A 14,502-nucleotide genomic window follows, 5' to 3' on the forward strand; every position below is an offset into this window, starting at 1 on the left:
GTTTCAAATGCATGCTTGGTGCCGCCCCTCGAATTAGGTCCTTTTCATTGCTCGATGCCAGACCCTTAATCTTAATAGATTAGGGTCTGGATTTTTTTCAAACTAGATAATACTACTACTACTACTAATAAAATTATTATTAAAAAAAAAAATTCTGGTAAGTATTATTTTTTTAGAAATATTTACCAGAACAATTGTTTTAATAATAATAATTTTATTAGTAATAGTAGTAGTAGTATCATTACATTAAGTATATATATATATATATATATATATATATATATATTAATTAATGAGAAAAATGCTCATTTAAGCTTTTAAGCTAAGTAAGAAGAAAAATTCAGGCCTTAAGAAGTTAAAATTATGACATAGTCAAGTCATAATTACAAGATAAAAAGTTGAAATTATGAATTTACAAGTCAAAATTGACTTAATGACTTTTTTTAAACACATTGCTCACAGAATAGTGGTTTAAATCGTTTTAAACTTTTTACACTCATAATCTTGTAATTATGACTTTTAAAGTCATAATTTCATAAATACTTTTTATCTCATAATTATAACTTCTTAAGGCATGATTTTTTTTTCTTAAATGACGGAAATGGGTTTCCATACACAACACAGTATTTCTGAAAATAAATAAATTAGTTTTTTAATGAAATTAATTTAGAGATGCTTTTGAATATTAAAATGTAATGAAACCATTCAAATGCAATCCACACAATTATTAGAATTATTATTAGGGCCTTAAAAATCTGACTTTTAGTACACTTTTAATAAATTGCTGTTAAATGGTTTATGTTTTGTGAGTTTGAATAATTAGACATGCTTTTTGATTAATAACACATTTAATTTAACCAATTAACAGAGTCTAGAAAATATTTACTAGAAAAAAATGAATCCAGGAAAAAAGGATTTCATAGGGCCCTATAATATTGAATGTTTCTTGAGCATCAAATCATCGTGTTAGAATGATTTATGAAGGATCATGTGACACTGGAAACTGGAGATGGTGATAATTCAGCTTTGCAGTCACATGAGTAATTTATACATTAAAATAGAAAACAGTTATTTTAAATTGTAGTATTTTTCAATATTACAATTTTTCTCTGTATTTTTGATCAAATAAATGTAGCATTGTTGAGCATTCGCAACTTATTTCGGATAAAATATATAGCAGCACTGCAGCACAGCAGAAATGTTGCCCATCAGCTGAATAAAGAAGTCACATTGGACACTTCAGTATTGATAGCTTCATTAATAGAAACTTAATTTTTTTAACTTGCATTGGCCTAGCCAAACAGAGTTGTTTTTGTTTGGAAAACTTTTCTAGTAATTACATTTATCATGCTTACTGGATAAAGACATAAGTGATTCCTGGATTGAAACCAGCTGGTTCAAGGGGCAGGTGAGGGCTGATTTTTCTGGCTCAGAACGGCCTTTATATTAGCATGTGTAACAGTGCCAGATTGGCTGGAAAAGGGAGGGAATTTATGCTTTTTAGATCCACAATTTTACAGTATGAATCAGTTGCTATAAACCTCAGCACGCTTTAAGAAAATGAATAAATATTTCGAATTTAAGAGAATAGTGAATGAAAACAGCTGTTTGTCTAAACATCTCTGCTTTAAATTACCTTTCATTTCTAATTCAGTGTGATGAAGGTGTAGAAATCTCACTTCTGTGTATTAATGAGTGGTGTACAGAATGAAAATGGTAAAAAGTCTCATCCGTCTTTATTATGTGTGTTGACAGAACTCTTTGACCCGTAGCGCGCCCCTCGTCAGTGAAGCTCAGGGCCGTAGTGGTGCTCGCTTCCACACGTCCTACGACAAGAGGTACGTCATCAAAACCATAAGCAGCGAGGACGTGGCTGAGATGCACAACATCCTCAAAAAGTACCACCAGGTGCGAACTCACAAGTTTATACATTCCCCATACAAGTGGTGTATACCGTTAATCAACGTTTTACCAATAATTTGTGCATTTACTAGTGAGCTGGTCTTTTTTTCACTGCAGTATATCGTGGAATGTCATGGTACCACACTGCTGCCACAGTTTCTAGGCATGTACCGCCTCACTGTAGATGGAGATGAGACTTATATGATAGTCACACGCAACGTTTTCAGTCACCGGTTGTCTGTGTATAAGAAATATGACCTGAAGGTAAGGATTATGAAAAATGACTGCCAGTCAAACCAGATGACTGTTATGATGTGGTTTGACATGTTTCAATTTTTCTTCTCTGTAGGGATCTACTGTTGCCAGAGAGGCAAGTGACAAAGAAAAGGTCAGTTTCACCCTCAAACACAACAATCTTCACGTATGTTGCTTTAGAGTCTATTGTATGTCTAGTCTCTTTGCTTGTGTTTGAAGATGGTGGCGTAGTGTCTAATCATTTGTCACTTCAAGCACCTTAATTTACTGTGAAGCAGAGAGCGAGTATAAGAGTGAGGCGTGCTGGTTTTAGAGCGTCTGTGTGATTATCGGGTGCACAGATGTAGATCTATCCTATACTTAGGGTGTCAAGGTGAAGCAGAGTGCATGGAGCTTTTTTAAGCAATTGAGATTAAAGAAAGGCTGTAAGCTTTAGTAGCATCAACACTTGCACTGTAAATAAAACAGATGATTTAATGACAATGGTTGGGCTGTGTGCCTGTTAGTCATCTTCACAAGGTACTAGAACTTAACAAAGAAGAAATATGTTAAGCTATCCTTGTAATTTCACATGACTGTGTATTATTAGGTTTTACTGTGCATAGTCATGTATGGTGTATTTTTGTTCAGCCGAAGACGTACGTATATAGTTCTATGTATAAGTAATCCTGCTAGGCCAAGTTATAGATCTCTGTACAGCTCTGGTCTAAAGGCCCATGAGTTAAATAACAGATGGTCCGCTGGTGGTCTGAGGGCCATGAGGTTACCCGACTCCTATTTTAATCCTTTTATTCTGTCACAGAGCCATAGACCCTAATCTCTGGCATATCCTTGCACACTTTCTAGGGTGTGTAAAGCTGTGAAGCCCACCCTGTTTTTCAAAAGCAGTTTTGGATGGTATAAAAGAGGAAATTCTCACTTTTTCTCTATTCATACACTACCAGTTAAAAGTTTTTGAATGGAAGAATTTTTAGTGTTTTTTGAAGAAGCCTTCTGCTCATCAAACCTGCATTTATTTGATCCAAAGTACAGCAAAAACAGTCAAATTTTTAAAATGACTGCTTTCTATTTGAATATATTTTAAAATATAATTCATTCCTGTGATCAAAGCAACATTTTCAGCAGCATTACTCCAGTCTTCAGTGTCACATGATCCTTCAGAAATCATTCTAATATACTGATTTGATGTTTAAGAACATTTATTATTATTATTATTATTATTATTATTATCAATATTTTAAACAGTTGAGCAAATTTTATTCAGGATTATTTAAAGAATAGAAAGATCCAAAGATCTGAATTTATCTGAAATAAAAAGCTTTTGTAACATTATATACTACACCTTTCAAAAGCTTGAAGTCAGTATAATTAGTTTGTTTGGGGGGAAAGAATTTATATTTATAAAGAATTTAGCAAGGATGCTTTAAATTGATAAAAAGTGATGATAAAGATTTCTATTTTAGATAAATGACCTTCTTCCGAACTTTCTTTTTATCAAAGAAACCTGAAAAAATGTTTTTTGAGCAGCAAATCAGAATATTAGAATGATTTCTGAAGTATCATGTGACTGAAGTAATGGTGCTTAAAATTCATCTTTGAAATCACAGAAATAAATTACATTTTGAATGATATTCAAATAAAAAATGGTTATTTTATATAGTAAAAATGTTAAAGTAAAAATTGTACTGTTTTTGCTGTACTTTGAATCAAATAAATGCAGGCTTGGTGAGCAGAAGAGACTTCTTTAAAAAAAAACATTTAAAATCCTAGTGTTTAAAAAGTTTAGTTTTAGTTTTAGTTTTTATTTATTTAGCAGGACAGTGCATATTAAAAATGTCTGTAACATGCCAGAGTTAGGATGCCAAAGGCTAATTTTCATCTGTTGTCCTGCAGGCCTGTTGTACAGTGGCACCCTAGAAAGAGCATAAAATGTTATAAACAGTGAGGTAAACAACAGTAAGTGTTATTCGATTACAGTAGAGGCAGCAGTAGCGTAAGGAGACAATGCGATACAAATAAAATTAGTTGTGAAAAGCACATGGAGCAACACCCCCCCAGAGATCCTTAATCAGCACATTTTTTTCAGGATGACAAATTTACAGAATTTACATATTTACACATTTTCCTAAGCAAAACTGCAAGATAATTAGCCTTGATTTCAGAGAAAATATAGAGAAAGTAATAGGTTTATTGTTCTTAACCCACTGGTAAATAGTAAGTGAGAATATTTAGTGGTTATAATGAAATTATAGAATTAAAAATGATCGACTTTTAAATTAAATGTAATATTACATAGAATTATATTGTATTCTACTATGGCGCTGTTGAATGCTTGAATCTGACTGGTTGACGAACAGTCATAGGTTTGCAATTATTTTTAGAGAAACGCACTGCTAAAGTAATTCCAAGGAGGTTTTACCACATTACGTGTCCATATCACTTCGCCAGATGATTTCAGTTATTTCAAATGTCCATACAGCTTACAACAGCAAAAGAACCAAAACACATAACGACACTGAGCAAGCAAATAAATATAGTAATCAGTAAGAAATTACGTTTTATTTTGTTCGGAAAGCATACTCTGGTTCTCCTGCGCTCCTTTACAACCGCACATACATACTACAGACACACATTTGCACAGAGCACTGCTCTGATGATTTTATCACTAAAATTGTTTACCAACTTAAAAGCTAGGTGTCATTTCTCACTAATTACGGTGCTGTTCTTGAATATGATGAACAGTTTCGCTATTAGTAGAGACACAGACTCAGGTAATTCACATGAGCTTAATCTTTCTCTTTTTCTCTGTCTAATAACTTCATTATTTACTGCATTAGTCTGCTATCAGTGGCTCAAGCTTCCATTACTAGGTCTAAAATGACATTTTGGAGTTGCGTAAGAAATTAATCCTAATTACAAGAGCATTTTAAGGACATTAAACCTAACAAATGTCTTAAAATATACCATCTGAAGAACATTGGAGGTGTGGTAACAGTATTATAAGCGGAATCATTGACTCCAGTCCATTGATTTGTTAGAAAATAATGCACACCTGAGATGGTTAATAATTCAATGGCCCATCATCAATTATTCCTTACATAATATGTTCTGAAAGTTAGTCTTATGACAGTTTTGCATCTCAAAGAAAAGGAATCTTGTAAAAGATATTTTTTACTAAAAAACAACCATTATTTTGCAGTCTATCTCTCATCTGTCACATAGATTAGATGTACAGTCCCTTTCACTCATATCTAATGTTGTCTTCCCTTTTCTTGAATGTCTGAATAAATGATGACACTGCTGCTGTTACAGATGACTGTTACAACTGTGCCAGTTTAAGGTCACTCCATAACTGGGATACTGACCATCACTGTCAGCCCTGTGTCCTGCAGATGTAGGTTATAAGGCTTCACCCCTTTCTCAGAGGCCTCGCTGTTTTAGTGTCCATTAAACTGCTTGTTGCCTTGCCAGGTCATCAAGAGGAGTAGACAGAAGAGTTCATTTCCTTCACATGCTCTGTTAGTTTTCTAGGAATAGCTTTTGTTCTGTTTTTTTAAACTGTGCCTGTACATGCTGGTGCAAATGTGTACTTTGAAATAGCTTTCGTGGAAGTATTTGCAAATCAAATATTTATGTGTTCTAGTTTTGCTTAAATGTGTAACTTTATTATTCACACAATGACTTGAATCATTTAGATACTTTTTCCCCACTTAAACCTAAGTCAAACGCTCTTGTAAAACAGTCTTGAGCTGTTTCTCACTAAACGCACATCAGATTATCCCTTTTTCTCAGGTTTAGAGTTCTCAAGCCATGGTATTCTGTCTATTGATTCTTGATTCTTAATACTGTGTTGTTACCTGAATGATCAACAGCTGTGTTTTTTGTTTAGTGATAGTTGTTCATGAGTCCCTTGTTTGCCCTGAACAGTTAAACCGCCTGCTGTTCTTCAGAAAAATCCTTCAGGTCTCACAAATTCTTTGGTTTTTCAGCTTTTTTGTGTATTTGAACCATTTCCAATAATAACTGTATGATTTTGAGATCCATCTTTTTCACACTGAGGACAACTCATATGCAACTTACAGAAGGTCCAAATGCTCACTAATGTTCCAGAAGGAAAGCGATGCAACGAACATTAAGAGCCGGGGTGAAAACTTTTGGAATTTGAAGATCAAGGTAAATGTAACTTATTTTGTCTTCTGGAATACATGTAAGTATCTTCCGTAAAAGTTGCATATGACTCCCTCAGTTGTCCTCAGTGTGAAAAGATGGATCTGAAAATTGTTAGAAGGTAAAATGGCATGTATTTTATTTGTCAAGCCATGATTGGCTCATAAAAAGGGCTCTTTGACGTGTTTGGAGGGTCGATGTCAACAAATAAGGATGCAAACCATTTAATCAGTGCCCTTCCATAGATGAGTCTGTTCATCTACGATGCTTTCCTTGACCAAACCTATTCCTAATGCTCTTCAACCCACCAACAGGGCGCACTTCAGCTATCTATGACCTAGATTTCACAATAATAAGATAGGTGTATGTTTGCTTTTGAAAGTTGGGAAATCTACAAATGGTAGAGGTTGTTAAAGTCCATTAATAGGGTTTTTACTAGAGTCTGGAGCAAGGATACTAAATAAGCTAATTACACAGAATTGCTGGAGTCGGTTCATTCTTGGAGGTTTAAATCTTTAAATATTTTTGCCTGCATTCCTTTTCAATGGTTGGACTGAGCCATAAAAATGTATTACTTAATTATTGAATAGTGAGTAATTACTTACAGCTGAGCTGAAGCTTATTTTTGTGATGCTACATACATCATTATCGCTGTATATGAAAGCTAATTTCATTTGTAGGCTGTTCTGAATAGCTCTAAACACAAATGTAGATCAGCTAGTTAGGCTGTTGCCTCATTTGTTCATTTGAGGGTCCCTTGACACTACATGCAGCTGAACACGCCAAACAGGCTGCTTCTTATGAATCTAGAGCACCCCCTACTGCGCCTTATGATATTACATGAGATGGCCAGCATGTCAGAACCTGAATTTATTTCAATTTTAATCAACCTCTTTTGTAAGTGAGCATCTTCAGCATAATAAATGTTGTTTCTATCTTTTCCACCAGGCTAAAGAACTCCCTACGTACAAAGACAATGACTTCATCAACGATGGACAGAAAATATACATCGATGAGGAGAGTAAAAAAATCTTCCTCGATAAGCTACGAAAGGATGTGGAGGTAAACATAATTCGCTTTTTTCACTCTGCCTGCCTGGTACGGATACACTGACTCATTTATCTTGCATACTCACTTTGTCACTTCCTCTTTCTCTGTACTATCAATCTGTTGTTTTTTCCTCCCTCATTGCTCTGTCTAGTTCCTTGCTTTGCTGAAGTTGATGGACTACAGTCTTCTAGTTGGGATCCATGACGTGGAAAGGGCAGAACAAGAAGAAGTGGAGAGTGAGGATAATGAGGGAGAAGAGGAAGGAGAGAGTGATGGAGGGATTATCGGCACTCCTCCTGACAGTCCCAGCAACACTCTAGACAGCGCTAAACCACTCTCACCGGGAGACTTCGACCCCAGTATTGACGTCTATGCCATCAAAAGCCATGACAGTGAGTAGAGCAGGAAGCATATGTGTTGTCTGTGCATATAGTACACTGTATATGATAAATACACCTTTGAACATATATACTATATACCAAACCTGAAAGTCAAATTTGGCTTCAGTTCCTCCTTCAATGCATGTCACTGTGGTTATTGTGAGCAATTCATTCATGCATGATATTCTTAAAATAAAAGCATTTATTAAAATGTAATGTTTTTCTTTGGATGATATCATCAAGAGAAGTAGGTGGTGGAAATAATTTTAATAGTCAAACATTTTGTTCTGCCCCTATTCTGTTACATAATGGGCAACTTCCACAATTCAATCAATTATTGACTTATCAGCTAAGACCCGTCCAACTTTTTTCTTGCTGAGTTTACCGTTTCTGTAATATGTCACACTTAAATGATGAATGTGACTTTTTCCCGCTAGATTCTCCCAGAAAGGAGGTCTATTTTATGGCTGTTATTGACATCCTGCAGCATTATGATGCTAAGAAAAAGGCTGCTCATGCTGCCAAGACGGTAAAGCATGGGGTGAGTGATTTTACATTTAAATGTCATTTTTCTTAAAAGACTAGTTCACTTCCAGAATAAAAATTTCCTGACAAATTACTCACCCATGTGTCATCCAAAATGTTCATGTTCAAAAAGAAATTATAAAAAGATTTTTCATCATATAGTGGACTTCAATGGGGATCAATGGGTTGAAGGTCCAAATTGCAGTTTCATTGAGGCTTTAAAAGGCTCTACAAGATCCCAGCCGAGAAATAAGGATCTTATCTAGCAAAATGATTGGTTATTTTCTAAGTAAAAAAAAAACATACAAATACATATACTTTATAACCACAAATGCTCATCATTATGTAGTTATGCGTAATGTAGGCAAAAGTACCCACCCAGTGTTTACAAAGTTGATGTGCAAAGAAAGTCAAATGCCCTTTACAAAAAAATGTAAAACCAACAATGTTGGACGATTTTAAAGTTGGAGAAGAATTTTTCACCCTACCTTTTTGAAATTGAGTACACAGATGAACTAACCATGCATGACTTTTCCAACGTGATTACATTATGCGTGAAGTCATGGCCGTGCATCGCAGAACTAGTGCAATATGAGCATTTGTGGTTAAAAAGTATATCAGGTTTTTTCTTTAGAAAATATCAGATTGTTTTGCTAGATAAGAGCCTAATTCCTTGGGTGGGATCGTGTCCTTTAAAGTCCTTTAAAGATGCACAGAAACTGCAATTTGGATCCTCATTGAAGTCCACTATATGGAGAAAAATCCTGGAATGTTTTCCTCATAAACCTTTTCTTTTCGACTGAAGAAAGAAAGACATGAAACCTTGGATGACATGGGGGTGAGTAAATGATCAAAAAATGTTGTTATTCTGGAAGTGAGTTATATCACTGTAAAATTGTTCTGTTAAATATCGTTAAAAAACTGGCAACTGTGTTTTCCAGAAATTCACTGTAAAAATACTGTTACAGTATTGTGGCATTAGATAATTGATGCTTGTATATAGCTTATAACCATGTATTTCATTAAGTTGTATAATGTTAATATACCAATGTACTTAATGTACCCATAACTACCATAATACAAGAGTTCAAAAGTTACACTTGATTCTTAGTACTGTGTTGTTACCTGAATGATCCACAGCTGTTTTTTTTTTTTGTTTGTTTGTTTGTTTAGTGATTGTTGTTCATGAGTCCTTTGTTTGTCCTGAACAGTTAAACTGCCTGCTGTACTTAAGAAAAATCCTTCAGGTCCCACAAATTCTTTGATTTTTTTTAGTATTTTTGTGTATTTGAACCCTTTCCAACAATGACTGTATCATTTTGAGATCCATCTTTCACACTGAGGGACTCATATGCAACTATTACAGAAGTTCAAACGCTCAAGAATTCTTTTGAAGGAAACAATGCATTAAGAACCAAGGGGTGAAAACTTTTTTAATTCGAAGATCAGGGTAAATTTAACTCTTCTGGGAAACGTAAATATTTTATGTAGCTTCTGAATGGCAGTACTAAATGAAAAAAAAGGTATTTAGGCAAATCAACAAAAATGTACACATCTTTATTCTGTTCAAAAGTTTACACGCCTGGCTCTTAATGCGTCGTTCTTCCTTCTGAAGCATCAGTGAGCATTTGAACCTTCTGTAATGAAAAACCAAAGAATTTCTGGGACCTAAAGAATTTTTCTGAAGAATAGCAGGCAGTTTAACTGTTCAGGGACAAACAAGGGACTCATAAACAACTATCACTAAACAAAAAAAACAACACAGTATTAAGAATCAAGTGTATGTAAACTTTTTAACGGGGTCATTTTTATAAATTCAACCATTTATGTGAAATACCTAATTCAGGTCAGTACCAAAAAATGACATGCATTTTGTATGACTCCTCTTATTTTGTTAAAAATAATTAACATTTTACAGATTCTGCAAGGTGTATGTATATAATCACATGTGATGTGTCACAGGGACTTCTAAACAAGTCCTTTTACTAAAAAGCAAGTTGAATGGTTGGATAAAAGAAACATCAAATAATTTAAAAAAAACTCCAACCAAGAGTACAGTACAGAGGGCTGCTTTGCCTATTTCTCCCAAGCATCTCATTCATCATTTATGCTCTAAAGTGTATGCATGACTGAAACCTTTTATAGCTTTGATGGAGGCGTCGACCTCATGCTTTTTTCATCTTAGGCCGGGGCAGAGATTTCCACCGTGAACCCAGAGCAGTACTCGAAGAGATTCTATGATTTCATCACTACCATTCTGCCCTAGACGGCGGCAGCTGAACTGAGTCCACGGGGATGAAGAGGGACGCCAGCAGAGGGGTGTTGAACACTCGCTCACCCACTCTGCCACAGGGGGGCACCCCTAACAGCAGCTACAACCACCATTCGTTTACATTTTGATTTTCATTTATTCCTCTTTTTTTGTTCTGTGGGACCATGAGAGTGATGGAAAAGGACAACAGTTAGAACTTTTTGAGGGGGGATAGGGCTTTTTACTGCTTTCTTATGCATGCCCCTTTATCTTGTTTGTTCCATTTGATATTTTTCTTGCCTTTCAAAGCGGAAGAGGACAGGAGAGAGAGGAAAGAGAGAGCTCACGTGACGGTCCGTGGCTCAGTTGAACCGTGTAAGCGTTCTCTTGCTCGAATCCCTAGCCGAACTCACTTCACGCAACCCCTCTGCTTTACTCCAGACAGGCACCTGAAGCACTTGACACCACGGCACCTGCTAACTCTCCTTACTCGCACTAGCCTCTTCATTCTCTGGACAGACTAACCAGAAACGCTCTTTGAGCCATTTACAAAAGGAGGACCCATCGCCCCCTAACTTGCCTTGTGTGGACAGACAGCTGAATCTGACTGTTTTGCATGTTCCTTCAGTGTTCTGAGGCAAACGCGCTGGCGACGGTTCCGGTAGGTATTTTGTTGGGGTTTTTCGGGGGTTTTGTTTTGCAGCAACTTGACAGGAGGGAGAATGAAGACACTGAGGCAGCAGGAATCAGTGGTTTCTCTTCGGTCGTCAGTGAATTCTGTTACATTAGTGATTCAGTTGCCATCAGCACCTTAAACTGTTGCACTTTTTATTAGGATCACTCGGTCTGTTACGAGCTGCAACGATAGCACTATGAGGCACCGTTTGACGCAGCCTTGCTGTTTCGCGTGTTCTCACGCATACGCTTGTTCTCAACAGACGAAACATAGTTTACCTCTCGCATCGTACCAGGACACACGGATTTGTTGTGTTTCAGTATTCCATGGAGGTTTGGGGAAGGGGTGCTTTTTCTTATTCGTTTTAAAACATCAGTTTTGTTTGAAATTGTGTATATGTCTTTGTTCGAATTGGCAGCAAAATAGATGAAATGTTGTATATTTTGCACATGACGAATGGAACCAAAATGTTCACGGAATCCTGTTGGTTCAGCAGTGGTATTTACAAGGGAAACATAATACCTGTAACAGAGGAGAATACTTTTGTAAATGGCATTGAATTAGAAGCAGGTAATATGACTTAGAGATTAACATTTGTTTCTTAACTTTTCTAATTCAAAGAAAAAAGCCGCCTCGTCCTATGTTGGTTTAGACTTTTTGATCACTTGCACATATTTTTTTAACAATCCTCAATTTTAATCCACCCGCATTTTAAAGCACCACTCCGTGATTCTGATAAATGAAGAATGTTACTGTTTTAAATCATACAACACAAGTACTGTGTAAAAAGAAAGGAAAAGAGAAAAAAATGCATGTTGCATTATTTTTAGTGTTCAGTCTGGCTTAGTCCAGAAATGGTGTATATTCCATGCTTGGTCATATTTTTATTTTTATCTTTTATTTGTATTTTTTTTTTTCCCCCTTGCCCTAAACCCCCTACCCTCCCCACCCCAGGTCTATTTTTTTAAGATGGTCCCCTGCTTTATACTGTGTTTTCAATGTATACACTGTGCAAGAGTCGTGCCTTTTTACTCCAGATTATTTAATTCTTATTTTTTTATCTTTTTGTTCCCCTCCAAACAGAATTAAAATGTTATTTTCTAATATTAGGGTGGTTGTTAAAAAAAAGAAGAAATCCAGATGTTTTCAGTTTTTTTTTTTTTTGGTGTTTTGATGTTTGGAAATGTGCTGTTGCTTCAAACGGATACAAGACATTGCATTTTCTGTTCACAACGAAACACTGAAAAGGTCACAATTTCTCCTTGACTGGCTAATTCTATGTGCAAAGCCTTTTGGACAAGAGTGTGCATTGTGAATTTGTTGATATGAGTAGGTGTGGCTCTTGTTATAGTGTTATTTGTAAATTGTGTTCAGGCTTTCTCCAAGCATTTTGATCTGGAAGTATTATCCGGCACCAATGTTACAGCGTCTTTGGTTAGTGTTTCATTTTCTTAATAAACTGAGCGCTGCTTGTGCCCTTGGGAAACCATTGCACAATGGGAAAAGAAGCATTTTTTTATTGTTCTCATTGGGATGAAAACAAACCCTGGTGGTCTTGGTTGTTAAAAAACACCATGGGCATGACAAAATAAGCTTTTTAAGCGGCAGACTTTGAGTGTCATCAGAGCATCGCTTCAGCTTCTGATACTGGATTCACTCGCAGCGATATATATGTGAATTTCACTAAATGTGAAAAAGTGCTACAGTAAGATTCAGCTTCACGCCTTCTTCAAAAACCCTCCACCATGTTCTTCATTTGCCAAAAGCATTTTTTGCTCAGTGTGTTCATTGATGGATAACTCATCACATAAGCTTTGGGAAAAAAAATGTAATGTACTTTTTAGCGATTCGATTTTTATTTTCTAAACATTTATGAATGCCGCGAACGGATGGGTTTTATTTTGACGAATATACAGGTTTACACGCTTACTGAAAGAAAAAAAATCCCCTCGTTTGTGACTGTTTTAATCTAGATAGTGAAGGTAATAGAAGTGATGGGGCATCTGCATCACACTCACAGATATGAGTCTAAAAGTTGTCTTTGAGAGTAACCAAAGGGGAGGCTGTCTCATGTGTTATGATGTAAACCGATATACACTCCATTCCATAAGCATTGCTCAATACAATAAAGCACTTTGTCTGCAATTTACGGTGCTACGTCTTGTCATGTTTTCTTCACTTTCAATAATGTTTACATGCTCTTTCCTGAGTCACGCAGAGAAGTGGCTTTCATTTAATAAACTTATATTTATTAATAAATATTTGCCTACTGAGCTCAGAACAAAGAATGTAACCCTGGACCACAAAACCTGTTTTAAGTAGCACGGGTATATTTGTAGCAATAGCCAAAAATACATTGTATGGGGCAAAATGATCGATTTTTCATTTATGCCATCATTAGGATATTAAGTAGACTAAAGATCATGTTCCATTAGGATATTTTGTAAATTTCCTACAGTAAATACATCAAAATATATTTTAATTTTGACAACGTTAAAGGCCATTTTCTCAGTATTTAGATTTTTTGCGGATTCCTGATTTATAAATAGTTGTATCTCCCAAATATTGTACTGTCCTAACAAACCATACATGAATGGAAAGCTTATTTATTTAGCTTTCAGATGATGTATAAATGTCAATTTAAAAAATGTACCCTTGTAAATAAGATAAACGCAACGGATAAACGCACGAAATGAACCAATTATGAAATCGCATTACACAGGTCTTTATATATGAGCAGAGTTATTTTTAATAAATTATGGAGTATATGGCTTAATTGGCCTTATGCGGAGTAGACGCCATATTTAATTTATTCTCCCGCTGCGCGGGCTCTACCTGGATCATGATTTACCTGAAGCGACGTTAAAAATGCATTTTTAAAAACCCCGGCGTCAAAATTCCGGAAAATATTTTGTGAAACGGACGTTATATGGAAGCCTAACACAGTCTAGCATACTGAAAGGTTTGTATATTTATCTTTTATTCACTAAAAACATATATTTGGCGTCTGCGTTGGACGAAGTAGCCTGCACAGGCCTGTTCATTGGAAAGTGTTGCAATGACTCGGGTTAAGTGCTCGTTGTTGAATCAAATATGAAAATCGTGTTGCCAGTTCGTTTGAAGATAATAAATGGTCTTCTAAAGCATGTTAAACATTGTTTAATGAAGAAATCTGGACTGGTAACATGAATCTCAACGAATGTAGGTAGGCTATAGTAAGCGCTCAGACGGCTTGTTATATTTGTACACAATGGAAACATTTGTGAATTAACTCTCTTCTAAACTCTTGGAGCTTA

General features: G+C 35.6%; 1 protein-coding gene across 1 annotated transcript in view; it reads left to right on the top strand.

Annotated features, from left to right (window-relative positions):
* pip4k2aa (phosphatidylinositol-5-phosphate 4-kinase, type II, alpha a) overlaps positions 1-13,355 on the top strand; it is a 39,560-nt gene extending 26,205 nt beyond the window's left edge. The window contains exons 4-10 of the mRNA XM_073830824.1: positions 1,756-1,908; positions 2,020-2,166; positions 2,252-2,290; positions 7,273-7,386; positions 7,526-7,766; positions 8,192-8,295; positions 10,465-13,355. Coding sequence (XP_073686925.1) covers positions 1,756-1,908; positions 2,020-2,166; positions 2,252-2,290; positions 7,273-7,386; positions 7,526-7,766; positions 8,192-8,295; positions 10,465-10,545 — 879 coding nt within the window. The 3' untranslated portion in view covers positions 10,546-13,355. The remainder of the gene's footprint in view (positions 1-1,755; positions 1,909-2,019; positions 2,167-2,251; positions 2,291-7,272; positions 7,387-7,525; positions 7,767-8,191; positions 8,296-10,464) is intronic.
* The last annotated feature ends 1,147 nt before the right edge of the window (positions 13,356-14,502 follow it).

Source organism: Garra rufa, chromosome 24 (genome assembly GCF_049309525.1).
Source record: "Garra rufa chromosome 24, GarRuf1.0, whole genome shotgun sequence".
NCBI classification, from domain to species: Eukaryota; Metazoa; Chordata; class Actinopteri; order Cypriniformes; family Cyprinidae; genus Garra; species Garra rufa.